The following is a 27,776-nucleotide window of genomic DNA, read 5'->3' as shown; positions in this document are numbered from 1 at the left end:
TTATAAACCAGTCAGCGTTACCCCACCGACTACGCCACCACTTTATAAACCAGTCAGTGTTACTCCACCGACTACGCCACCACTTTATAAACCAGTCAGTGTTACTCCACCGACTACGCCACCACTTTATAAACCAGTCAGTGTTACTCCACCGACTACGCCACCACTTTATAAACCAGTCAGTGTTACTCCACCGACTACGCCGCCACTTTATAAACCAGTCAGTGTTACTCCATCGACTACGCCACCACTTTATAAACCAGTCAGCGTTACCCCACCGACTACGCCACCACTTTATAAACCAGTCAGCGTTACCCCACCGACTACGCCACCACTTTATAAACCAGTCGGCGTTACTCCACCGACTACGCCACCACTGTGTGAGATAGAGAGCCTTACACATGCTTCCCTCCTCCCTTAGAGTTACCATTGATCTAACATGACAGTGTAGGTGTAATCTATGTAGTGGAACCCTAGCTTTCACCTATCCAACCCTATAAGATCCCTCTTTTATTACTAGGTGTAAATCAGTGAAGGTGCACGGTTAAAGGTAGACACAGTAATATTACAGCCTTGTACACAGCGGGGCGGCTTCCTGCTTACACAGATGAGTCCAGGTGTATGAAAAGGACCACAGTCATTGGCCATGCATCCTTTTTTTCATTATGACATCAGAGTAAATCACCCACTCATCAATCTGTTTTCCTCACCCGATTGGTCTACTCCTGGTTCCTCCACCCCATTGGATAAAAGTCCTGTGGTCGTCTGATTGGATAACGTGCCAGTAGTCATGCTTTTTGTATTTCAGTCGTAGTTCATTTTTAAAATTACATTCTTTTTGTACTGCAAAAGAAAGTCATTGATTTTCCTGGACTTGATCTTTTCGAGAGCTTGAGTTTTTAGCTAACATTCTCAATGACACCATGTAGTAAGTGGGGTCATGTAGCATGCTCCATGCTCCATGCTCCTGGGCTGCATGGTCAGTCAACTAGACTCATGACTGAGACTATTACCAGGTTTTTTGGGGGTGACACTTTTTTTGTAAAACAGTGATGAAATGTGTGTGTGCACATGCATGAAGAAAGCAGAGTTGGCACAGTTGTCTAGTTCCCCCAGTGTTTCCTTCTTTGCCCTGGCTTTTGTTACACAACCTGATTTGCATTAGCAAGAGGTCCCATAACCCTCTATCCTTAACCCCCCTCCCTCCACATTCCAGATGTGTGTGCCTACCTATTTCCAAACCCCCCAGCTAAATAACAATGAGGACTAACAGCTTCTCCTTCCACCGGTCTCTCATATAGCCTGCAGGAAACACACACACACACACACACACACACACACACACACACACACACACACACACACACACACACACACACACACACACACACACACACACACACACACACACACACACACACACACACACACACACACACACACACACACACACACACACACACACACACACACACGGTCTCTCATATAGCCTGCAGGAAACACACACACACCGGTCTCTCATATAGCCTGCAGGAAACACACACACACCGGTCTCTCATATAGCCTGCAGGAAACACACACACCGGTCTCTCATATAGCCTGCAGGAAACACACACACCGGTCTCTCATATAGCCTGCAGGAAACACACACACACACACACACACACACACACACACACACACACACACACACACACACACACACACACACACACACACACACACACACACACACACACACACACACACACACACACACACACACACACACACACACACACACACACACACACACACACACACACACACCGGTCTCTCATATAGCCTGCAGGAAACACACACACCGGTCTCTCATATAGCCTGCAGGAAACACACACACCGGTCTCTCATATAGCCTGCAGGAAACACACACACCGGTCTCTCATATAGCCTGCAGGAAACACACACACCGGTCTCTCATATAGCCTGCAGGAAACACACACACCGGTCTCTCATATAGCCTGCAGGAAACACACACACCGGACTCTCATATAGCCTGCAGGAAACACACACACCGGTCTCTCATATAGCCTGCAGGAAACACACACACCGGTCTCTCATATAGCCTGCAGGAAACACACACACACACCGGTCTCTCATATAGCCTGCAGGAAACACACACACACACACCGGTCTCTCATATAGCCTGCAGGAAACACACACACCGGTCTCTCATATAGCCTGCAGGAAACACACACACACACGGTCTCTCATATAGCCTGCAGGAAACACACACACACACACCAGCTGGTCAGAGAGCCTGCAGGAAACACACACACACACACACACACACACACACACACACACACACACACACACACACACACACACACACACACACACACACACACACACACACACACACACACACACACACACACACACACACACACACACACACACACACACACACCAGTTGGTCAGAGAGCCTGCAGGAAACACACACACACCAGCTGGTCAGAGAGCCTGCAGGAAACACACACACACCAGCTGGTCAGGGAGCCTGCAGGAAACACACACACACCAGTTGGTCAGAGAGCCTGCAGGAAACACACACACACCAGCTGGTCAGAGAGCCTGCAGGAAACACACACACACCAGTTGGTCAGAGAGCCTGCAGGAAACACACACACACCAGCTGGTCAGAGAGCCTGCAGGAAACACACACACACCAGTTGGTCAGAGAGCCTGCAGGAAACACACACACACCAGTTGGTCAGAGAGCCTGCAGGAAACACACACACACCAGTTGGTCAGAGAGCCTGCAGGAAACACACACACACCAGCTGGTCAGAGAGCCTGCAGGAAACACACACACACCAGTTGGTCAGAGAGCCTGCAGGAAACACACACACACCAGTTGGTCAGAGAGCCTGCAGGAAACACACACACACCAGTTGGTCAGAGAGCCTGCAGGAAACACACACACACCAGTTGGTCAGAGAGCCTGCAGGAAACACACACACACCAGTTGGTCAGAGAGCCTGCAGGAAACACACACACACCAGTTGGTCAGAGAGCCTGCAGGAAACACACACACACCAGCTGGTCAGAGAGCCTGCAGGAAACACACACACACCAGCTGGTCAGAGAGCCTGCAGGAAATACACACACACCAGCTGGTCAGAGAGCCTGCAGGAAATACACACACACCAGCTGGTCAGAGAGCCTGCAGGAAACTGCACATGGGAATTCCTGCCGGGTTGGTGAGGATTATTTCCCCCCCCCCCCCCCCCCCCCCGTCCTCTTCTTCCTCCATGTCTCCTGCTCCGATGAGGGCGGAGTCTCTGTGTGTAAAGTGATGTGGATATCGGAACGTGTGTGGACATTCAACCCTCTCAGCCTAACTCTGTCCATCAACTGCTACCACTGGAATGTTATTGAGAAAGAACAAGGGAATCCACACAGGGCTCTACAGTGGGACCATTTTACTTGCATATCTGCCAAAATATTTTACTGTGCGACCTGGAGTTGTAATTCAGGAGCTCCAGTGCGCCTTGAAAAATATCACCCAGGTGATAATTGTTGCAAGGATTACTTCAATGTACCACAGCCCCTGAGCGCCATGGAGAAAACGTCTTGTTACACCAAATAGTTATTGTTACACACACACGTGTAGTTAGCTACAATGTGCTACCTGCCTCGACACACACTGGGAGATACAGAAAGTACTGGGAGATACAGGGAAGAGAAAGACAGGAGTAGAACAGAGGGATTGAGGAAGAGGGTTGGGGAAGAGAAAGACAGGAGTAGAACAGAGGGATTGAGGAAGAGGGTTGGTGGAGAAAGACAGGAGTAGAACAGAGGGATTGTGGAAGAACAGAGGAGATTGAGGAAGAGGGTTGGTGAAGAGAAAGACAGGAGTAGAACAGAGGGATTGAGGAAGAGGGTTGGTGAAGAGAAAGACAGGAGTAGAACAGAGGGATTGAGGAAGAGGGTTGGTGGGACCGTTTTACTTGCATGGAGAGAAAGACAGGAGTAGAACAGAGGGATTGAGGAAGAGGGTTGGTGGAGAGAAAGACAGGAGTAGAACAGAGGGATTGAGGAAGAGGGTTGGTGGAGAGAAAGACAGGAGTAGAACAGAGGGATTGAGGAAGAGGGTTGGGGAAGAGAAAGACAGGAGTAGAACAGAGGGATTGAGGAAGAGGGTTGGTGGAGAGAAAGACAGGAGTAGAACAGAGGGATTGAGGAAGAGGGTTGGGAAGAAAGACAGGAGTAGAACAGAGGGATTGAGGAAGAGGGTTGGTGAAGAGAAAGACAGGAGTAGAACAGAGGGATTGAGGAAGAGGGTTGGTGAAGAGAAAGACAGGAGTAGAACAGAGGGATTGAGGAAGAGGGTTGGTGAAGAGAAAGACAGGAGTAGAACAGAGGGATTGAGGAAGAGGGTTGGTGAAGAGAAAGACAGGAGTAGAACAGAGGGATTGAGGAAGAGGGTTGGTGAAGAGAAAGACAGGAGTAGAACAGAGGGATTGAGGAAGAGGGTTGGTGAAGAGAAAGACAGGAGCAGAACAGAGGGATTGAGGAAGAGGGTTGGTGAAGAGAAAGACAGGAGTAGAACAGAGGGATTGAGGAAGAGGGTTGGTGAAGAGAAAGACAGGAGTAGAACAGAGGGATTGAGGAAGAGGGTTGGTGGAGAGAAAGACAGGAGTAGAACAGAGGGATTGAGGAAGAGGGTTGGTGGAGAGAAAGACAGGAGTAGAACAGAGGGATTGAGGAAGAGGGTTGGGGAAGAGAAAGACAGGAGCAGAACAGAGGGATTGAGGAAGAGGGTTGGTGAAGAGAAAGACAGGAGTAGAACAGAGGGATTGAGGAAGAGGGTTGGTGAAGAGAAAGACAGGAGCAGAACAGAGGGATTCTGGGGGAGTGCCGATGGTTGTCATGGTGCTTCTGTGTGCCGGTAGCATGTTTGAATCTCAATGCGCCTCAGAGAATCACTACATATTTTTACACCTGTGTGTGTGTGTGTGTGTGTGTGTGTGTGTGTGTGTGTGTGTGTGTGTGTGTGTGTGTGTGTGTGTGTGTGTGTGTGTGTGTGTGTGTGTGTGTGTGTGTGTGTGTGTGTGTGTGTGTGATCGAGGTGTTCCCTGAGAGTGTGCGGTGAGTGAGGGTCTGTGTGATCGCGGTGAGTGAGGGTGTGTGTGATCGAGGTGTTCGCTGAGAGTGTGCGGTGAGTGAGGGTGTGTGTGATCGAGGTGTTCGGTGAGTGAGGGTGTGTTATCGAGGTGTGCGGTGAGTGAGGGTGTGTGTGATCGAGGTGAGGGTGAGTGAGGGTGAGTGAGGGTGTGTGTGATCGAGGTGTACGGTGAGTGAGGGTGAGTGAGGGTGAGTGAGGGTGTGATCGAGGTGTGAGGGTGAGTGAGGGTGAGTGAGGGTGTGTGTGATCGAGGTGTGCGGTGAGGGTGAGTGAGGGTGAGTGAGGGTGAGTGAGGGTGTGAGTGATCGAGGTGTGCGGTGAGTGAGGGTGAGTGAGTGAGGGTGTGTGAGGGTGTGTGAGGGTGTGTGAGGGTGTGTGAGGGTGAGTGAGGGTGTGTGAGGGTGTGTGAGGGTGTGTGAGGGTGTGTGAGGGTGAGTGAGGGTGAGTGAGGGTGTGTGAGGGTGTGTGAGGGTGAGTGAGGGTGAGTGAGGGTGTGTGTAGGTCTGTGCAGGGGTGCCACGTTTCCTGGATTTTTACACAATCCAAAAATGCCCACAGTCATCAAGCTAGGTAAGAGATCATTATTAAATATGTTTAAGTGATTAATAAGACTGAACTAGATCAAAGGTCATTCAATAATAAATATTGTTGCACCTTTAACCAATTGCCTAGCTAATGAACAACTCTTTAAAAAAGACAGACTTTTGATTGTGTTTATTAAGACCTCCTCTATATCACATTTCAGCCACAACGACCAGCCAACCTGGTGGGGGTTGGCGGCTCGCCTGCATGCACAACCCCCACCAGTCTAGTCAGTAACTCATCTCTCTCCCAACACAATTTCCTTCCCAGTTCACACCTTTAAAAATATATATATATCTTTTTTTTAAAGGAAAGGTTTGGAAACAAAAACAAAACGTTAAAATCCCACATACACCTCAAATACACAGTTGAATTTGGAGGTTTACATACACTTAGGTCGGAGTCATTATAACTTGTTTTTCAACCACTCCACAAATATCTTGTTAACAAACTATAGTTTTGGCAAGTCCGTTAGGCCATCTACTTTGTGCATGACACAAGTAATTTTTCCAACAATTGTTTACAGACAAATTATTTCACTTATAATTCACAGTATCATAATTCCAATGGGTCAGAAGTTTACATACACTAAGTTCACTGTGCCTTTAATCAGCTTGGAAAATTCCAGAAAACTATGTCATGGCTTAAGAAGCTTCTGATAGGCTAATTGACATTATTTGTGTCAATTCGAGGTGACTTTTCCTATTGGTCAAGTACAGATCATACTACCGCCCGCTTCACTCCGTTTTCTTTTATTTAGTCCCTCGCGAACACAACCGTGATTTCTAGAATCTTCCTCTCAATGGTTTCACGTGTTCTTCAGTCCTGGTCCTGAGTGGGGGAAGACTGAGTTAGCAGGCTGATGTTCTGTCAGACTACCATGTTGACTGTCAGACCTTGAATAGTTCCAGAAAAGGCCTGTAGTAGTATAGCTGAGTCCTTTAATACTGAAACACTGTTGAAACACAATACACTTCCGCAACTCCTGGGACAGATGACGCGTGTGTGTGTGTGTGCGTGTGTGTGTGTGTGTGTGTGTGTGTGTGTGTGTGTGTGTGTGTGTGTGTGTGTGTGTGTGTGTGTGTGTGTGTGTGTGTGTGTGTGTGTGTGTGTGTGTGTGTGTGTGTGGCCGTTGGCCTTAGAGGGGGTCAGGCGCCACAGTATGGGTGTGACTGCTCCACCCTGTCATCACATTAGTGTCCCTGGTCCCCTCCCTTCTGTAATGTGTGTGTGTTCCTTCCGTAATGTGTGTGTGTTCCTTCCGTAATGTGTGTGTGTTCCTTCCGTAATGTGTGTGTGTTCCTTCCGTAATGTGTGTGTGTCCCTTCCGTAATGTGTGTGTGTCCCTTCCGTAATGTGTGTGTGTTCCTTCCGTAATGTGTGTGTGTTCCTTCCGTAATGTGTGTGTGTCCCTTCCGTAATGTGTGTGTGTTCCTTCCGTAATGTGTTTGTGTTCCTTCCGTAATGTGTGTGTGTCCCTTCCGTAATGTGTGTGTGTTCCTTCCGTAATGTGTGTGTGTTCCTTCCGTAATGTCTGTGTTCCTTCCGTAATGTGTGTGTTTCCCTTCCGTAATGTGTGTGTGTTCCTTCCGCAATGTGTGTGTGTTCCTTCCGTAATGTGTGTGTGTTCCTTCTGTAATGTCTGTGTTCCTTCTGTAATGTGTGTGTGTTCCTTCCGTAATGTGTGTGTGTTCCTTCCGTAATGTGTGTGTTCCTTCCGTAATGTGTGTGTGTTCCTTCCGTAATGTGTGTGTGTTCCTTCCGTAATGTGTGTGTGTTCCTTCCGTAATGTGTGTGTGTTCCTTCCGTAATGTGTGTGTTCCTTCCGTAATGTGTGTGTGTTCCTTCTGTAATGTGTGTGTGTTCCTTCCGTAATGTGTGTGTGTTCCTTCCGTAATGTGTGTGTGTTCCTTCCGTAATGTGTGTGTGTTCCTTCTGTAATGTGTGTGTTCCTTCCGTAATGTGTGTGTGTTCCTTCTGTAATGTGTGTGTGTTCCTTCTGTAATGTGTGTGTGTTCCTTCTGTAATGTGTGTGTGTTCCTTCCGTAATGTGTGTGTGTTCCTTCCGTAATGTGTGTGTGTTCCTTCCGTAATGTGTGTGTGTTCCTTCCGTAATGTGTGTGTGTTCCTTCCGTAATGTGTGTGTGTTCCTTCCGTAATGTGTGTGTGTTCCTTCCGTAATGTGTGTGTGTTCCTTCCGTAATGTGTGTGTTCCTTCCGTAATGTCTGTGTGTTCCTTCCGTAATGTGTGTGTGTTCCTTCTGTAATGTGTGTGTGTTCCTTCCGTAATGTGTGTGTGTTCCTTCCGTAATGTGTGTGTGTTCCTTCCGTAATGTCTGTGTTCCTTCCGTAATGTGTGTGTGTTCCTTCCGTAATGTCTGTGTTCCTTCTGTAATGTGTGTGTGTTCCTTCCGTAATGTGTGTGTGTTCCTTCCGTAATGTGTGTGTGTTCCTTCCGTAATGTGTGTGTGTTCCTTCTGTAATGTGTGTGTGTTCCTTCTGTAATGTGTGTGTGTTCCTTCCGTAATGTGTGTGTGTTCCTTCCGTAATGTGTGTGTGTTCCTTCCGTAATGTCTGTGTTCCTTCCGTAATGTCTGTGTTCCTTCCGTAATGTGTGTGTGTTCCTTCTGTAATGTCTGTGTTCCTTCTGTAATGTGTGTGTGTTCCTTCTGTAATGTGTGTGTGTTCCTTCTGTAATGTGTGTGTGTTCCTTCCGTTGAAAAACGAGTTTTAATGACTCCAACATAAGCGTATGTAAACTTCCGACTTCAACTGTATGTATTTTGCAGACCTACAATATTTTAGCCAACTCCCGCATTGGACATGCGTGAATCAAATGGAAAACAAGATGCATTAGAATGATTCACCATCCTGGCTTTATGGTGAACGTCCAGTTCGCATCAAATGCAATCTGTTATTTCTGGAAAAGTGTGAACGCGATCAGTAAGATGGTTCCATCCATGATATTTCTAAAACATTCCATTAGGGATCAGTAAGATGCTTCCATCCATGATGTTTCTAAAACATTCCATTAGGGAACAGTAAGATGGTTCCCATCCATTCCATTAGATGTTTTCCATCCAAAAAACATTCCATTAGGGAACAGTAAGATGGTTCCATCCATGATGTTTCTAAAACATTCCATTAGGGATCAGTAAGATGGTTCCATCCATGATGTTTCTAAAACATTCCATTAGGGAACAGTAAGATGGTTCCATCCATGATGTTTCTAAAACATTCCATTAGGGAACAGTAAGATGGTTCCATCCATGATGTTTCTAAAACATTCCATTAGGGAACAGTAAGATGGTTCCATCCATTATGTTTCTAAAACATTCCATTAGGGATCAGTAAGATGGTTCCATCCATGATGTTTCTAAAACATTCCATTAGGGATCAGTAAGATGGTTCCATCCATGATGTTTCTAAAACATTCCATTAGGGATCAGTAAGATGGTTCCATCCATGATGTTTCTAAAACATTCCATTAGGGAACAGTAAGATGGTTCCATCCATGATGTTTCTTTCCATTAAAAGTAAGATGGTTCCATTGTTTCCATTCCATTAGGGAACAGTAAGATGGTTCCATCCATGATGTTTCTAAAACATTCCATTTCCATCCATGGGAAAACATTAAGATGGTTCCATCCATGATGTTTCTAAAACATTCCATTAGGGAACAGTAAGATGGTTCCATTCCATGATGATTTCCATCCAAAAAACATTCCATTAGGGAACAGTAAGATGGTTCCATCCATGATGTTTCTAAAACATTCCATTAGGGAACAGTAAGATGGTTCCATCCATGATGTTTCTAAAACATTCCATTAGGGAACAGTAAGATGGTTCCATCCATGATGTTTCTAAAACATTCCATTAGGGAACAGTAAGATGGTTCCATCCATGATGTTTCTAAAACATTCCATTAGGGAACAGTAAGATGGTTCCATCCATGATGTTTCTAAAACATTCCATTAGGGAACAGTAAGATGGTTCCATCCATGATGTTTCTAAAACATTCCATTAGGGAACAGTAAGATGGTTCCATCCATGATGTTTCTAAAACATTCCATTAGGGAACAGTAAGATGGTTCCATCCATGATGTTTCTAAAACATTCCATTAGGGAACAGTAAGATGGTTCCATCCATGATGTTTCTAAAACATTCCATTAGGGATCAGTAAGATGGTTCCATCCATGATGTTTCTAAAACATTCCATTAGGGAACAGTAAGATGGTTCCATCCATGATGTTTCTAAAACATTCCATTAGGGAACAGTAAGATGGTTCCATCCATGATGTTTCTAAAACATTCCATTAGGGAACAGTAAGATGGTTCCATCCATGATGTTTCTAAAACAAAAGTAAGATGGTTCATTCCAAAACATTCCATTAGGGAACAGTAAGATGGTTCCATCCATGATGTTTCTAAAACATTCCATTAGGGATCAGTAAGATGGTTCCATCCATGATGTTTCTAAAACATTCCATTAGGGAACAGTAAGATGGTTCCATCCATGATGTTTCTAAAACATTCCATTAGGGAACAGTAAGATGGTTCCATCCATGATGTTTCTAAAACATTCCATTAGGGAACAGTAAGATGGTTCCATCCATGATGTTTCTAAAACATTCCATTAGGGAACAGTAAGATGGTTCCATCCATGATGTTTCTTCCAAAACATTCCATTAGGGAACAGTAAGATGGTTCCATCCATGATGTTTCTAAAACATTCCATTAGGGAACAGTAAGATGGTTCCATCCATGATGTTTCTAAAACATTCCATTAGGGAACAGTAAGATGGTTCCATCCATGATGTTTCTAAAACATTCCATTAGGGAACAGTAAGATGGTTCCATCCATGATGTTTCTAAAACATTCCATTAGGGAACAGTAAGATGGTTCCATCCATGATGTTTCTAAAACATTCCATTAGGGAACAGTAAGATGGTTCCATCCATGATGTTTCTAAAACATTCCATTAGGGAACAGTAAGATGGTTCCATCCATGATGTTTCTAAAACATTCCATTAGGGAACAGTAAGATGGTTCCATCCATGATGTTTCTAAAACATTCCATTAGGGAACAGTAAGATGGTTCCATCCATGATGTTTCTAAAACATTCCATTAGGGAACAGTAAGATGGTTCCATCCATGATGTTTCTAAAACATTCCATTAGGGAACAGTAAGATGGTTCCATCCATGATGTTTCTAAAACATTCCATTAGGGAACAGTAAGATGGTTCCATCCATGATGTTTCTAAAAAACATTCCATTAGGGATCAGTAAGATGGTTCCATCCATGATGTTTCTAAAACATTCCATTAGGGATCAGTAAGATGGTTCCATCCATGATGTTTCTAAAACATTCCATTAGGGAACAGTAAGATGGTTCCATCCATGATGTTTCTAAAACATTCCATTAGGGAACAGTAAGATGGTTCCATCCATGATGTTTCTAAAACATTCCATTAGGGAACAGTAAGATGGTTCCATCCATGATGTTTCTAAAACATTCCATTAGGGAACAGTAAGATGGTTCCATCCATGATGTTTCTAAAACATTCCATTAGGGAACAGTAAGATGGTTCCATCCATGATGTTTCTAAAACATTCCATTAGGGAACAGTAAGATGGTTCCATCCATGATGTTTCTAAAACATTCCATTAGGGAACAGTAAGATGGTTCCATCCATGATGTTTCTAAAACAGTATGCAACTGAATATAATTGCCGTGCAAATGGCTGAAGAACGGATGCCAAAACATGTGATCTTCAGAAGTGGTGTGTTTGGTGAGATCACGTCTGACAGGAAAGGGAATCTAGTGGATTCTTTGAACGCAGGGTTTTGGAATGGGAGAGTGAAACCTGGGCTAAGAGTCTGAATTCTGTTATGACATAGAAATAGTGTCATAAAGGGGGAAAACATAAGTGTCTCTTGATTACTGTGTGTGTGTGTGTGTGTGTGTGTGTGTGTGTGTGTGTGTGTGTGTGTGTGTGTGTGTGTGTGTGTGTGTGTGTGTGTGTGTGTGTGTGTGTGTGTGTGTGTGTGTGTGTTCCAACACATGTATGACCAGCAGTTGCGGGCGGGAGCAGGATGAAGAGGTCGGTCCGCGCAGACTTCTACTGTGCACCATGACAGCAAAGCCTGTAACGTTAGAGCTGTTTATTACTGTCAGTGTGAAAAGTAGGGAAACCGACTGTACAATAACGTTAAATTGCCATGCTGACTAATAAAACTAACATTGCAATGTCAGAAAATCAATCTTAAATCGGTTGGCTGATGGTTTCGTCGTTTTGATTCAGGACTAGTGAGATTGATGCAACAAGAATAGATTACGTTAACCGATTTTTTTTGCCAACTCTCTCGAACAGTAAATCAACTGGCGAAAGCCAAGATCATTTACTTCTGAAACGGGACAAAACAAAGGCTACAAAACATTTCCTTACAAACAACAGCTGTTAGCGATATGAAGTGGCTATTATTACTATCTATCTGACAGATAACTAGAGGCTATCGCTGACCTGGCCTGGTAGCTGCTAGTGTCGTTTATTCATTCACCTCAGTGAAGAGGGGATGAAACATTAGCTAACCTTACGTATCATTAACAATACTAACTCAGCACTGCTAATAAACACTCATTTTTTTCTGTTAAGTTAAACGGCAGTTAACCTGCCAGCTACATCAATCAACTAAATATTAGCCAGCCTTCCAGAAGCCTAGCCTTTACACCCCCTCTCAGCCCGCTCTGTGGTGTCCGTGTGGTCCCAGCTGAACACTCCACACAACATACCCGACGGCACGGAGGCGTCCATATGGTCCTTAAGCACTCTGTTGCCGGGGTTTTGTATCTCATTGCCATGATAAAACTGTGGGGGGGAGGACAAAAATGCAATTTCAGAATGGTGGGGGGCATGACCCCCATCCCCGGTGAAAGTTGCACCTCTGTGTGTGTGTGTGTGTGTGCATGTACCTACATGTACGTGTGCAACTAAGGGTGTAAATTGAATTTTGAGGGGATTAGGCAATGGATTGGGTAGAATCTCTCACTGGGAAGACAGAAAACCATGTGTCTGCTAAATGGCAGAGATTTGAAACTCTCTTCTGTCTTAAGCACTTTGTGGTCATTTTATTTTCATTGTGGTAGAGCCATCCTTTCAGCTCAGCCCGGGGCTGGGACAAGAGATGCCCAACCCAAACACTCATCTGTCTCATCCTCTACTTTCCTGCCCTTCCGTAACGCTTATCCCTCCCTTCTCTCTCTCCTCAGAAACACAAAGAGAGGGAGAGACACAAACCCAAATACAAGAAGATTCTAGAGCTTTCCCCCACCCTCGCTCCAACTCTCATAGTCACCTCAGACAAGGTGAGCCCACTCCTCCTTTCCACCCTGCTTCTCTCCCTCTATTTCTCTCTGTCTCTCCATCTCACTCTGTGGGTTTAATGTGAGGTGAACATTGACTAGCTCTGTTAGGCATTAGGGCTGGACTGACCTCTCTCATGCTCCACTTCTCCTCTCCCTCCTTTCCTTTCTTCTCCACTCCTCTCTCTCCTTTCCTTTCTTCTCCACTCCTCTCTCTCCTTTCCTTTCTTCTCCACTCCTCTCTCCTTTCCTTTCTTCTCCACTCCTCTCTCTCCTTTCCTTTCTTCTCCTCTCTCCTTTCCTTTCTTCTCCACTCCTCTCTCCTTTCCTTTCTTCTCCACTCCTCTCTCTCCCTTCCTTTCTTCTCCACTCCTCTCTCTCCTTTCCTTTCTTCTCCACTCCTCCTCTCCTTTCCTTTCTTCTCCACTCCTCTCTCTCCTTTCCTTTCTTCTCCACTCCTCTCTCTCCTTTCCTTTCTTCTCCACTCCTCTCTCTCCTTTCCTTTCTTCTCCACTCCTCTCTCTCCTTTCCTTTCTTCTCCACTCCTCTCTCTCCTTTCCTTTCTTCTCCACTCCTCTCTCCTTTCCTTTCCTTTCCTTCTCCTTTCTCTCCACTCCTCTCTCTCTTTCCTTTCTTCTCCACTCCTCTCTCCCCTTTCCTTTCCTTTCTTCTCCACTCCTCTCTCTTCCCACTTCCTTTCTTCTCCACTCCTCTCTCTCCTTTCCTTTCTTCTCCACTCCTCTCTCCCCTTTCCTTTCCTTTCTTCTCCACTCCTCTCTCTCCTTTCCTTTCTTCTCCACTCCTCTCTCTCCTTTCATTTCTTCTCCACTCCTCTCCCTCCTTTCCTTTCTTCTCCACTCCTCTCTCCCCTTTCCTTTCATTTCTTCTCCACTCCTCTCTCTCCTTTCCTTTCTTCTCCACTCCTCTCCCTCCTTTCCTTTCTTCTCCACTCCTCTCCCTCCTTTCCTTTCTTCTCCACTCCTCTCTCTCCTTTCCTTTCTTCTCCACTCCTCTCTCTCCTTTCCTTTCTTCTCCACTCCTCCTCTCCTTTCCTCTCCACTCCACTCCTCCTCTCCTTTCCTCTCCACTCCTCTCTTCTCCTTTCCTCTCCACTCCTCTCTTCTCCTTCCCTCATCTCCTTCCCTCCCTCTCCTCTCCATTCCTCCACTCTTCCTCTCCTCCCTCTCCTCTCCAATCATCCTATTCTCTCCCCTCCTCTCCTCAACCATCTCCCAGAGCTACAGCAGCGGTGGTGGAGGAGGAGTCTCCTCTTTGCCCACCTCATCTCAGAAGCGATTGGATGACAGTGCCGCCCGTTTCACCACCGCCAACTTCCAGGAAGTGCCTGTGCACTCCGGGAGTGCTAAGGACGCCCCCTCCATGGGGTCAGAGAGCAAACAAGGGTCGGAGGTCAAACAGGGCAAAAAGAGCATTTGCCATGGGATTAGTGTTCAGCGGGGACGCAAATCCCTCACACCTGGGAAGCCCCTCGCCTCTGCTGTGGTCACTATGGCAACCTCCTCCACTGCCGCCTCCTCCACTGGAACCTTTCATCAAGGTGAGTTTGATACACTGTTTACGTCTGTACGTGTGTTTGTGTGTTTGTGTGTGTGTATGACAGTTGTTGCATGTTGTCCAGAGTGCCAGCGGTAGTGTATGACTGTCATCTCCCTGCTAGATCCTAGCTCCTGTAATCTCTGCCACACACTAAAAACACACACAGAGACACTAGAGAGGGACACTCAGACTCCATCCGTCTCCCTTGACCTCTGACCCCAGCATGTGTGTGTATTTCAGCCTTGAGGGGGCAACTCTGGAGGTCTGACGTGTTGTAAGTTGCATCTAGTGGGATAAGGGTCTCCCAGTCCAACTAGAGACTGAGGAACAAGGATATGACTATTAGAGATTCTCCCAGTCCAACTAGAGACTGACGAACAAGGAGATGACTATTAGAGATTCTCCCAGTCCAACTAGAGACTGACGAACAAGGAGATGACTATTAGAGATTCTCCCAGTCCAACTAGACTGAGGAACAAGGAGATGACTATTAGAGATTCTCCCAGTCCAACTAGAGACTGAGGAACAAGGAGATGACTATTAGAGATTCTCCCAGTCCAACTAGAGACTGACGAACAAGGAGATGACTATTAGAGATTCTCCCAGTCCAACTAGAGACTGACGAACAAGGAGATGACTATTAGAGATTCTCCCAGTCCAACTAGAGACTGACGAACAAGGAGATGACTATTAGAGATTCTCCCAGTCAAGTCCAACTAGAGACTGATGACTATTAGAGATTCTCCCAGTCCAACTAGAGACTGACGAACAAGGAGATGACTATTAGAGATTCTCCCAGTCCAACTAGAGACTGACGAACAAGGAGATGACTATTAGAGATTCTCCCAGTCCAACTAGAGACTGACGAACAAGGAGATGACTATTAGAGATTCTCCCAGTCCAACTAGAGACTGAGAACAAGGAGATGACTATTAGAGATTCTCCCAGTCCAACTAGAGACTGACGAACAAGGAGATGACTATTAGAGATTCTCCCAGTCCAACTAGAGACTGAGGAACAAGGAGATGACTATTAGAGATTCTCCCAGTCCAACTAGAGACTGAGGAACAAGGAGATGACTATTAGAGATTCTCCCAGTCCAACTAGAGACTGAGGAACAAGGAGATGACTATTAGAGATTCTCCCAGTCCAACTAGAGACTGAGGAACAAGGAGATGACTATTAGAGATTCTCCCAGTCCAACTAGAGACTGAGGAACAAGGAGATGACTATTAGAGATTCTCCCAGTCCAACTAGAGACTGAGGAACAAGGAGATGACTATTAGAGATTCTCCCAGTCCAACTAGAGACTGAGGAACAAGGAGATGACTATTAGAGATTCTCCCAGTCCAACTAGAGACTGAGGAACAAGGAGATGACTATTAGAGATTCTCCCAGTCCAACTAGAGACTGAGGAACAAGGAGATGACTATTAGAGATTCTCCCAGTCCAACTAGAGACTGAGGAACAAGGAGATGACTATTAGAGATTCTCCCAGTCCAACTAGAGACTGAGGAACAAGGAGATGTATATTTGAGGGAAAAGAGACAGAGAGCAAAAATAACTATGTTATCTGTTACTGGTGCTTCCATGTGTCTAGCAGTGCCAGAGGGGGTGTGTGTGTATTAAGTCTGCAAACAGCTTCTCCTCTCTCTCCCAGCCCTCCTGCTGTCAAATAAGACGTCCTCCACCGTGACTCCTCCCACCTCTGACTTCCTGGGCTTCTCTGATCCGTTGCTGCGCTCTGGAGGTGGGGACTCCTTCTCCCCGCCCTCGTTCAGCCGCTGCCTAGTGAAGCCCAGTGAGCTCACGTCCTCGGAGGGCATGGCGTCGCTCAGCACCTTCGGTTCGATGATGTCGCTTCCTGCCAGCGGTGGCGTAGCCGGCGGTAAACTGTACGAGAACTCTCTCAGTGAGCCAACGGGGAATGTTGCTGCCTCGGCCGGCTACAAACGCTCCTCATCATCCTCCTCTTCCTCTGCTGCCTCCTCCTCCTCTGGGCCAGGGATGGGGGGAGAAGTAGGAGAAGAAGGAGTGAAGGGAAAAAAGAAGAGAGGAAACTGGAGGAACCGATATGGACCCTGCTTCAATGCTCCTGACGGCATGGCTACAGACGGACCTGAGCACCACACAGCACCGCTACCTCTCCCTTCATTGTCCTCTTCTCTCTCCTCCACCTCATCCTCCTCTCCTTCCCCTTCCTCTACCAGCGCTCTGCCAGGCCGGCCTGGTGGAGGTGAGAGGGGAGGAGAGAGAGGCGGTCTGCTGTGTGTTTGTGTCAGCAGTGGGATCCAGAAGTCTCCTTCCTTACTGAGGAACGGCAGTGTGCAGATTGATGGATTCACCTCTACTCCCTCTGGGACCGGTAGGATCCACACACACAAACCACCACTTTCCTCACTCTGTCTTTCATTGCCGTGTAAAGCCGTGGTGGAGACGATGACTGACCATAAAGCAGTACAGGACTAAATGGAAGAGAGCTGCCTAAGGGATGAACAGGCCATTAGAGGTTGTTGTAGTAGACTCTCCCTGTTTGAGAGGAGGGGAAGGTTAGAGTGCTGTGAACCCTGCTGGACAACAGTGTGTGTGTGTGTGTGTGTGTGTGTGTGTGTGTGTGTGTGTGTGTGTGTGTGTGTGTGTGTGTGTGTGTGTGTGTGTGTGTGTGTGTGTGTGTGTGTGTGTGTGTGTGTGTGTGTGTGTGTGTGTGGTGCTCTCTGTCTCGTTTCATCTTGTGTTCTGTTTCTTGGCAACCGCAGCAATGCTTTGGAGTTCCCTTCTGCTGCAGGTCTAGTTGCATCCTTTTCTCTCTCTGTGTTTCTCTCTCTGTGTTTCTCTCTCTTTCTCCCTCTCTATTCCTCACTATATTTGTTCCCCCCCATTTCTCTCTCTCTCTCGTTCTCTCCTTCTTTAATCTCTCTACACTCCTCCCTCTTATCCATGCCTCTCTCATTCCTTCCTTTACCCTCCTCTCTCTTTCTCTCTTGCCTCTCCCCTGTTCTGTAGGCTCTCTCAATGTTTGACTTATTGACTTCCACATTTTGTTGTTACTGCCTGATTTCAAAATGGATTCAATTGTGTTGATTTCTCACCCACTTACACAGAATACCCCATAATGACAAAGTGAAAACATGTTTTTAGAATTATTGTTATTCATTTGTTTATTTACATGAAAACAAATAAAATATCCTATTTGCATAAGTATTCACACCCCTGAGTCAATACATGTTAGAATCATCTTTAGCAGCGACTACAGCTGTGAGTCTTTCTGGGTGAGTCTCTAAGAGCCTTCCACAACTGGATTGTGCAACATTTGCCCATTATTATTTTCAAAATGATTTAATCTCTGCCAAATTGGTTGTTGATCATTGCTAGACAACCATTGTCAGGTCTTACCATAGATTTCCAAGCAGATTTAAATCAAAACTGTAACTCGGCCACTCAGGAACATTCACTGTCTACTTGGTAATCAACTTCAGTGTATATTTGGCCTTGTGTTTTAGGTTCTTGTCCTGCTAAAAGGTGAATTCATCTCCCAGTGTCTGGTGGAAAGCAGACTGAACCAGGTTATTGTCCTGCTGAAAGGTGAATTCATCTCCCAGTGTCTGGTGGAAAGCAGACTGAACCAGGTTATTGTCCTGCTGAAAGGTGAATTCATCTCCCAGTGTCTGGTGGAAAGCAGACTGAACCAGGTTATTGTCCTGCTGAAAGGTGAATTCATCTCCCAGTGTCTGGTGGAAAGCAGACTGAACCAGGTTATTGTCCTGCTGAAAGGTGAATTCATCTCCCAGTGTCTGGTGGAAAGCAGACTGAACCAGGTTATTGTCCTGCTGAAAGGTGAATTCATCTCCCAGTGTCTGGTGGAAAGCCGACTGAACCAGGTTATTGTCCTGCTGAAAGGTGAATTCATCTCCCAGTGTCTGGTGGAAAGCAGACTGAACCAGGTTATTGTCCTGCTGAAAGGTGAATTCATCTCCCAGTGTCTGGTGGAAAGCAGACTGAACCAGGTTATTGTCCTGCTGAAAGGTGAATTCATCTCCCAGTGTCTGGTGGAAAGCAGACTGAACCAGGTTATTGTCCTGCTGAAAGGTGAATTCATCTCCCAGTGTCTGGTGGAAAGCAGACTGAACCAGGTTATTGTCCTGCTGAAAGGTGAATTCATCTCCCAGTGTCTGGTGGAAAGCAGACTGAACCAGGTTATTGTCCTGCTGAAAGGTGAATTCATCTCCCAGTGTCTGGGGAAAGCAGACTGAACCAGGTTATTGTCCTGCTGAAAGGTGAATTCATCTCCCAGTGTCTGGTGGAAAGCAGACTGAACCAGGTTATTGTCCTGCTGAAAGGTGAATTCATCTCCCAGTGTCTGGTGGAATGCAGACTGAACCAGGTTATTGTCCTGCTGAAAGGTGAATTCATCTCCCAGTGTCTGGGGGAAAGCAGACTGAACCAGGTTATTGTCCTGCTGAAAGGTGAATTCATCTCCCAGTGTCTGGTGGAAAGCAGACTGAACCAGGTTATTGTCCTGCTGAAAGGTGAATTCATCTCCCAGTGTCTGGGGGAAAGCAGACTGAACCAGGTTATTGTCCTGCTGAAAGGTGAATTCATCTCCCAGTGTCTGGTGGAAAGCAGACTGAACCATGTTATTGTCCTGCTGAAAGGTGAATTCATCTCCCAGTGTCTGGTGGAAAGCAGACTGAACCAGGTTATTGTCCTGCTGAAAGGTGAATTCATCTCCCAGTGTCTGGTGGAAAGCAGACTGAACCAGGTTATTGTCCTGCTGAAAGGTGAATTCATCTCCCAGTGTCTGGGGGAAAGCAGACTGAACCAGGTTATTGTCCTGCTGAAAGGTGAATTCATCTCCCAGTGTCTGGTGGAAAGCAGACTGAACCAGGTTATTGTCCTGCTGAAAGGTGAATTCATCTCCCAGTGTCTGGTGGAAAGCAGACTGAACCAGGTTATTGTCCTGCTGAAAGGTGAATTCATCTCCCAGTGTCTGGTGGAAAGCAGACTGAACCAGGTTATTGTCCTGCTGAAAGGTGAATTCATCTCCCAGTGTCTGGTGGAAAGCAGACTGAACCAGGTTATTGTCCTGCTGAAAGGTGAATTCATCTCCCAGTGTCTGGGGGAAAGCAGACTGAACCAGGTTATTGTCCTGCTGAAAGGTGAATTCATCTCCCAGTGTCTGGTGGAAAGCAGACTGAACCAGGTTATTGTCCTGCTGAAAGGTGAATTCATCTCCCAGTGTCTGGTGGAAAGCAGACTGAACCAGGTTATTGTCCTGCTGAAAGGTGAATTCATCTCCCAGTGTCTGGTGGAAAGCAGACTGAACCTCTAGGATTTTGCCTGTGATTTGCTCCATTCATTGTTCTTTTTTTTTATCCTGAAAAACTTCAGATTCCTTAACGATTACAAGCATACCCATAACATGATGCAGCCACCACTATGCTTGAAAATATGGAGAGTGGTACTCAGTAATCTGTTGTATTGGATTTCACCCAAACATAACACTTTGTATTCAGGACAAAAAGTGAATTTGCTTTGCCAAATGTTTTGCTGTATTACTTTAATGCCGTTTTGAAAAAAAGGATGTATGTTTGGGAATATTTGTATTCTTCCTTCTTTTCACTCTGTCAATTAGGTTTAGTACTGTGGAGTAACTACAATGTTGTTGATCCATCCTCAGTTCTCTCCTACCACAGCCATTAAACTCTGTAACTATTTACAGTCACCATTGGCCTCATGGTGAAATCCCTGAGTGGTTTCCTTCCTCTTTGGCAACAGAGTTAGGAAGGAGGCCTGTATCTTTATAGTGACTGGGTGTATTGATACACCATCCGAAGTGTAATTAATAACTTCACTATGCACAAAGGGATATTCATGGTCAGCTTTTTTTAAATTTTGACCCATCTACCAATAGGTGCCCTTTGCGAGGCATTGGAAAACCTCCCTTTGACATTATGGGGTATTGTGTGGCCAGTGAACAAAAAAATCTCAATTTAATCAATTTTAAATTCAGCCTGTAACACAACAAAAGATGGAAAAGTCAAGGGGTGTGAATGCTTTCTGAAGGGTGTGTGTGTGTGTGTGTGTGTGTGTGTGTGTGTGTGTGTGTGTGTGTGTGTGTGTGTGTGTGTGTGTGTGTGTGTGTGTGTGTGTGTGTGTGTGTGTGTGTGTGTGTGTGTGTGTGTGTGTGTGTGTGTACTGTAAATATTTAGCTGGGGGTTAATGTGGGGCGGTAATGGAGATTCTTGTCGTTAATCTCATCCCTCCATCCTGTCTCCTGCCGTTCCCGCTGACAGATAGATAGTTAATCTGACAGATTGTTGTGTGTGTGTGTGATGGTTAGGGGCTAAATGGGGGTTATATCTTGGTTGGGTTAATGTTTGATAATACGGGGTGTGTCTGGGTGGGGGGTTAATCAGTGCTGGTTAATGTCATCGGGAGGGCAGCTTGGGTTAAAGTAGGCTTCACGTTTTACAGGCAGGGCTCCAGCCATCTGATATGTTGGCTGCTGTTCAGTGTATTATCTCTCCTAGTTTACCCTCTCTAAACCTAGTACATCTCTCCTGGTTTACCCTCTCTAAACCTAGTACATCTCTCCTGGTTTACCCTCTCTAAACCTAGTACATCTCTCCTGGTTTACCCTCTCTAAACCTAGTACATCTCTCCTGGTGAGGGTGAGCCCCCACCAGGCTTAGACGTGGTGGGTCCCTGGCCTGAGGAGGATGGATGGGGGGGTGATGTTGTTAAATCCTTATTGATCGCTTTTGATTGATTCCCAATTAGACAGTCCTACACCGATGTAGCTGAGCTAATGCGACTGGCCCCCCCCCACACACACACATCCCCAGCCATCCTTTCTCATGTGTTGTTGATGATTCACCAGAGGCCATAAAAGCATGTTAGCTACATGTGTTCCTGTGTAGACATGAGAAATGTAGCCCCACCGTTCAGCCAGTAGTACTGGAGCCTAGCTTTGGGATGGATATGTGTAGGTGGACCAATAAGTAGGGGACAGGTAGCAATATGCCAATACATTTTGTATTTTCAATGACAAGACTTATAATAATGTTATATCTGTAGAGAGTTAACTTCAGACTGCTCGTTTCGTAACCTTTTCGATGTTTAGTCCTCTATATAGGACCGGTTCGCTCTAATATGTCTGTGTACAGCGAGCTCTGTGAACGGTGCAACGTCAAACGCCGTAAACTCCCTAAAAGCGGTGGTTGTCCCGCTATTGCAAGCACTGCTGTTTCATAGACACGGGAAATCAGTGTTTTGCATAGGGAGCAACACGTTACATTTTCTGGCCTATCCAGACAAAGAGAGGATTTCCTGTGCCTGTGAAACTCACAAGTGCGCTTGCAATAGCGCATATGAATCGGGAGAATCTAGCGGAAGCAACAATAGTAGTCGTTTCATTTCGCTGTAATCTCAAATGGGATTTATAGCTCTAAACATATATATATTTTTACATAATTTATATAAAGGCCACTTTATCTTGGTCACAGACGGACGAAATCACTTCGTGCTTAAAGTTGAAGTTGTGACGAGTCTGCACACATTCGAAAAGTCGATGTTGTCAGTTATATGAAATGGTGCCAATATATTTTTGTCACTAAGTATGATCATACAGTATTTATTTTACACTTATATTTAGAAAGCATTTCAGTCATTTCAAGCCCTATTGCCCCACTTTTGTTGAATAGGAAAACAATTATATGCATTTTCATATTTGTGTAATATTTGTACTATGTACTTTAGCTTGTATTCTCAAAAGTGACTACATTTTATAGCAATCTTTTTAAACCAGAAATGTGAGTCCCAGACCTTTCTAAAACTATGCAGCGTTACCAGTTATTGTTTATGGCCACTTCGTGAAAAATAATTACTTTTGGGTATATCTATTTTCACAGAAATCTACATTTAGCCTTTAATTCAAAAAAAATCAAATGTTAATGGTCACATTCACATGGTTAGCAGATGTTAATGGTCACATTCACATGGTTAGCAGATGTTAATGGTCACATACACATGGTTAGCAGATGTTAATGGTCACATACACATGGTTAGCAGATGTTAATGGTCACATACACATGGTTAGCAGATGTTATTGGTCACATTCACATGGTTAGCAGATGTTAATGGTCACATTCACATGGTTAGCAGATGTTATTGGTCACATTCACATGGTTAGCAGATGTTATTGGTCACATGGTTAGCAGATGTTAATGGTCACATTCACATGGTTAGCAGATGTTAATGGTCACATTCACATGGTTAGCAGATGTTAATGGTCACATACACATGGTTAGCAGATGTTAATGGTCACATACACATGGTTAGCAGATGTTATTGGTCACATTCACATGGTTAGCAGATGTTATTGGTCACATTCACATGGTTAACAGATGTTATTGGTCACATGGTTAGCAGATATTAATGGTCACATTCACATGGTTAACAGATGTTATTGGTCACATGGTTAGCAGATATTAATGGTCACATACACATGGTTAGCAGATGTTAATGGTCACATACACATGGTTAGCAGATGTTAATGGTCACATGGTTAGCAGATGTTATTGGTCACATGGTTAGCAGATGTTAATGGACACATACACATGGTTAGCAGATGTTAATGGTCACATGGTTAACAGATGTTAATGGTCACATGGTTAGCAGATATTAATGGTCACATTCACATGGTTAGCAGATGTTAATGGTCACATACACATGGTTAGCAGATGTTAATGGTCACATTCACATGGTTAACAGATGTTATTGGTCACATGGTTAGCAGATATTAATGGTCACATACACATGGTTAGCAGATGTTAATGGTCACATACACATGGTTAGCAGATGTTAATGGTCACATACACATGGTTAGCAGATATTAATGGTCACATTCACATGGTTAACAGATGTTATTGGTCACATACACATGGTTAGCAGATGTTATTGGTCACATACACATGGTTAGCAGATTTTAATGGTCACATACACATGGTTAGCAGATGTTATTGGTCACATACACATGGTTAGCAGATTTTAATGATCACATGGTTTGCAGATGTTAATGGTCACATGGTTAGCAGATGTTAATGGACACATGGTTAGCAGATGTTAATGGTCACATACACATGGTTATCAGATGTTAATGGTCACATACACATGGTTAGCAGATGTTAATAGACACATGGTTAGCAGATGTTATTGGTCACATGGTTAGCAGATGTTAATGGACACATACACATGGTTAGCAGATGTTAATGGTCACATGGTTAGCAGATGTTAATGGTCACATGGTTAGCAGATGTTAATGGTCACATTCACATGGTTAGCAGATGTTAATGGTCACATTCACATGGTTAGCAGATGTTAATGGACACATACACATGGTTAGCAGATGTTAATGGACACATACACATGGTTAGCAGATGTTAATGGACACATACACATGGTTAGCAGATGTTAATGGTCACATGGTTAGCAGATGTTAATGGTCACATTCACATGGTTAGCAGATGTTAATGGTCACATACACATGGTTAGCAGATGTTAATGGACACATACACATGGTTAGCAGATGTTAATGGTCACATACACATGGTTAGCAGATGTTAATGGACACATACACATGGTTAGCAGATGTTAATGGTCACATACACATGGTTAGCAGATGTTAATGGACACATACACATGGTTAGCAGATGTTAATGGTCACATGGTTAGCAGATGTTAATGGTCACATTCACATGGTTAGCAGATGTTAATGGTCACATTCACATGGTTAGCAGATGTTAATGGACACATACACATGGTTAGCAGATGTTAATGGACACATACACATGGTTAGCAGATGTTAATGGACACATACACATGGTTAGCAGATGTTAATGGACACATACACATGGTTAGCAGATGTTAATGGTCACATACACATGGTTAGCAGATGTTATTGGTCACATACACATGGTTAGCAGATGTTAATGGACACATACACATGGTTAGCAGATGTTAATGGTCACATACACATGGTTAGCAGATGTTAATGGACACATACACATGGTTAGCAGATGTTAATGGTCACATACACATGGTTAGCATATGTTAATGGACACATACACATGGTTAGCAGATGTTAATGGACACATACACATGGTTAGCAGATGTTAATGGTCACATACACATGGTTAGCAGATGTTATTGGTCACATACACATGGTTAGCAGATGTTAATGGACACATACACATGGTTAGCAGATGTTAATGGTCACATACACATGGTTAGCAGATGTTAATGGACACATACACATGGTTAGCAGATGTTAATGGTCACATACACATGGCTAGCATATGTTAATGGTCACATACACATGGTTAGCAGATGTTATTGGTCACATACACATGGTTAGCAGATGTTAATGGACACATACACATGGTTAGCAGATGTTAATGGTCACATACACATGGTTAGCAGATGTTAATGGACACATACACATGGTTAGCAGATGTTATTGGTCACATACACATGGTTAGCAGATGTTAATGGACACATACACATGGTTAGCAGATGTTAATGGTCACATACACATGGTTAGCAGATGTTATTGGTCACATACACATGGTTAGCAGATGTTAATGGACACATTCACATGGTTAGCAGATGTTATTGGTCACATACACATGGTTAGCAGATGTTATTGGTCACATACACATGGTTAGCAGATGTTAATGGACACATTCACATGGTTAGCAGATGTTATTGGTCACATACACATGGTTAGCAGATGTTAATGGACACATTCACATGGTTAGCAGATGTTAATGGTCACATTCACATGGTTAGCAGATGTTAGTGGTCACATACACATGGTTAGCAGATATTAATGGACACATACACATGGTTAGCAGATGTTAATGGACACATACACATGGTTAGCAGATGTTAATGGTCACATGGTTAGCAGATGTTAATGATCACATGGTTAGCAGATGTTAATGCAAGAGTAGCGAAATGCTTGTGCTTCTAGTTCCCTACAGTGCAGTAATATCTAACAAGTGATTTAACAATTCCCCAACAACTACTTAATAACCACTACTAACCCTAACCCTAACCCACATTCAAGGTAGCATCAAATAATGTAGCTTAATGTAGTCAGTTGTCTTATTTTAACATTCATGTCTGGTAAAGAATTCTGTTATTGAATGGTATTAGACCATCATCTGAAATGACCTTATCGGTATATAAATAGTGGATTGTCTTCAATAATCTTGTAAGTTAGGAGCTGTGTTGTATTGTGTAGATGATGGTATGATTTGAGGAGTAGTCTAGGAGTTTATGCAGTATGTGATCCCCACCCCCCTCTCAGGCACAAAGCACTCTTGTTCCTCTTGTGAATGTGTGCTGCCAACAGCCATTCAGCCTTTTGTGGGGTGATGGGGCCTCTCTCTCTCTCTCTCTCTTCTTCTCCTCACAACCACCACCACCATCCCAGGGGTCACTAAGGGGCAGGGGCAGAGTTTATCCCGTGTGTGTGTGTGTGTGTGTGTGTGTGTGTGTGTGTGTGTGTGTGTGTGTGTGTGTGTGTGTGTGTGTGTGTGTGTGTGTGTGTGTGTGTGTGTGTGTGTGTGTGTGTGTGTGTGTGTGTGTGTGTCTGTGTCTGTGTCTGTGTGTGTGCTCTCTCTGTGTGTGTGTATGTATGTATATAAAATCAATGAAATAGCAGCAACAAACAGAGAAATAGAAGGACATGTGATGGAGTCACATGAATACGTATGGGGCCTCTCCAGTCTTCAACCCTGTATGAAAAGCTGTGTGTTGTGATAGAAGAATGTGTGAGTCATCAGATTTCTTCCTGTTATTCTGGGTCAGCTGCAGGACTGACATACTGCGTGTGTGTTTAATATGCCTTTGTTTGTGTGTCTTTAATATGTATGTGTGTTTGTGTGTGTGTTTAATACCTGGGTGTGTGTATTTAATACCTGGGTGTGTGTGTTTAATACCTGGGTGTGTGTGTTTAATACCTGGGTGTGTGTGTTTAATACCTGGGTGTGTGTGTTTAATACCTTGGTTGTGTGTGTGTGTGTGTTTAATACCTGGGTGTGTGTGTGTTTAATACCTTGGTTGTGTGTGTGTGTTTAATACCTTGGTGTGTGTGTGTTTAATACCTGGGTGTGTGTGTGTTTAATACCTGGGTGTGTGTGTTTAATACCTGGGTGTGTGTGTTTAATACCTGGGTGTGTGTGTTTAATACCTGGGTGTGTGTGTTTAATACCTTGGTTGTGTGTGTGTGTTTAATACCTGGGTGTGTGTGTGTTTAATACCTTGGTTGTGTGTGTGTGTGTGTTTAATACCTTGGTGTGTGTGTGTTTAATACCTGGGTGTGTGTGTGTTTAATACCTGGGTGTGTGTGTTTAATACCTTGGTGTGTGTGTGTTTAATACCTGGGTGTGTGTGTTTAATACCTGGGTGTGTGTGTGTGTGTTTAATACCTTGGTGTGTGTGTAATATTTTGGGTGTGTTTGTGTGTGTTTAATATGTGTATACATGCTGAATGCCTGTTATTGCTCTGATTTGATCAAGCCCACTCATTCATGGCATCAATCACTACTTTCCTGCAGACTTATCAACACCAGATAATGAGGACTTCCATTGTTATGAAAAATGATCATAGTGATGATGATGATGATGTCTCTCTTTGTAGGTGCATTCTCCAGTGGTGACGTGTCATCAGGGGCGGGACCTGTTGCTATGGGTGGCGCTAACTCTGAGTTGCAGCAGCCGACACCCTCACTAGCCCCTCCCACTCCCCTCACTGCCACAGCCCCCCTGACCAGCACAGCCTCCTCCCATGTGAGCACACACACACACACACACACACACACACACACACACACACACACACACACACACACACACACACACACACACACACACACACACACACACACACACACACACACACACACACACACACACACACACACACACACACACACACACACACACACACACAGCACCACACACACATACACAGCACCACACATACACATATACACACATACAAACAGTGGGGCAAAAAAGTATTTAATCAG

At 44.6% G+C, this 27,776-nt stretch overlaps 1 protein-coding gene across 5 annotated transcripts in view; it reads left to right on the top strand.

Annotated features, from left to right (window-relative positions):
- The window catches only part of LOC124039503 (protein AF-10-like), a 98,849-nt gene that overhangs the window by 45,906 nt on the left and 25,167 nt on the right, over nucleotides 1-27,776 (top strand). For all 5 annotated transcript variants that reach the window (XM_046355532.1, XM_046355534.1, XM_046355531.1 and 2 more), the window contains 4 exons: nucleotides 13,030-13,125; nucleotides 14,359-14,680; nucleotides 16,340-17,044; nucleotides 27,386-27,534. In XM_046355532.1, the coding sequence (XP_046211488.1) occupies nucleotides 13,030-13,125; nucleotides 14,359-14,680; nucleotides 16,340-17,044; nucleotides 27,386-27,534 (1,272 nt within the window). The remainder of the gene's footprint in view (nucleotides 1-13,029; nucleotides 13,126-14,358; nucleotides 14,681-16,339; nucleotides 17,045-27,385; nucleotides 27,535-27,776) is intronic.

Source organism: Oncorhynchus gorbuscha, linkage group LG07 (assembly GCF_021184085.1).
Source record: "Oncorhynchus gorbuscha isolate QuinsamMale2020 ecotype Even-year linkage group LG07, OgorEven_v1.0, whole genome shotgun sequence".
Classification (NCBI taxonomy): domain Eukaryota; kingdom Metazoa; phylum Chordata; class Actinopteri; order Salmoniformes; family Salmonidae; genus Oncorhynchus; species Oncorhynchus gorbuscha.
This window is presented reverse-complemented; position numbering and strand designations above follow the sequence as displayed.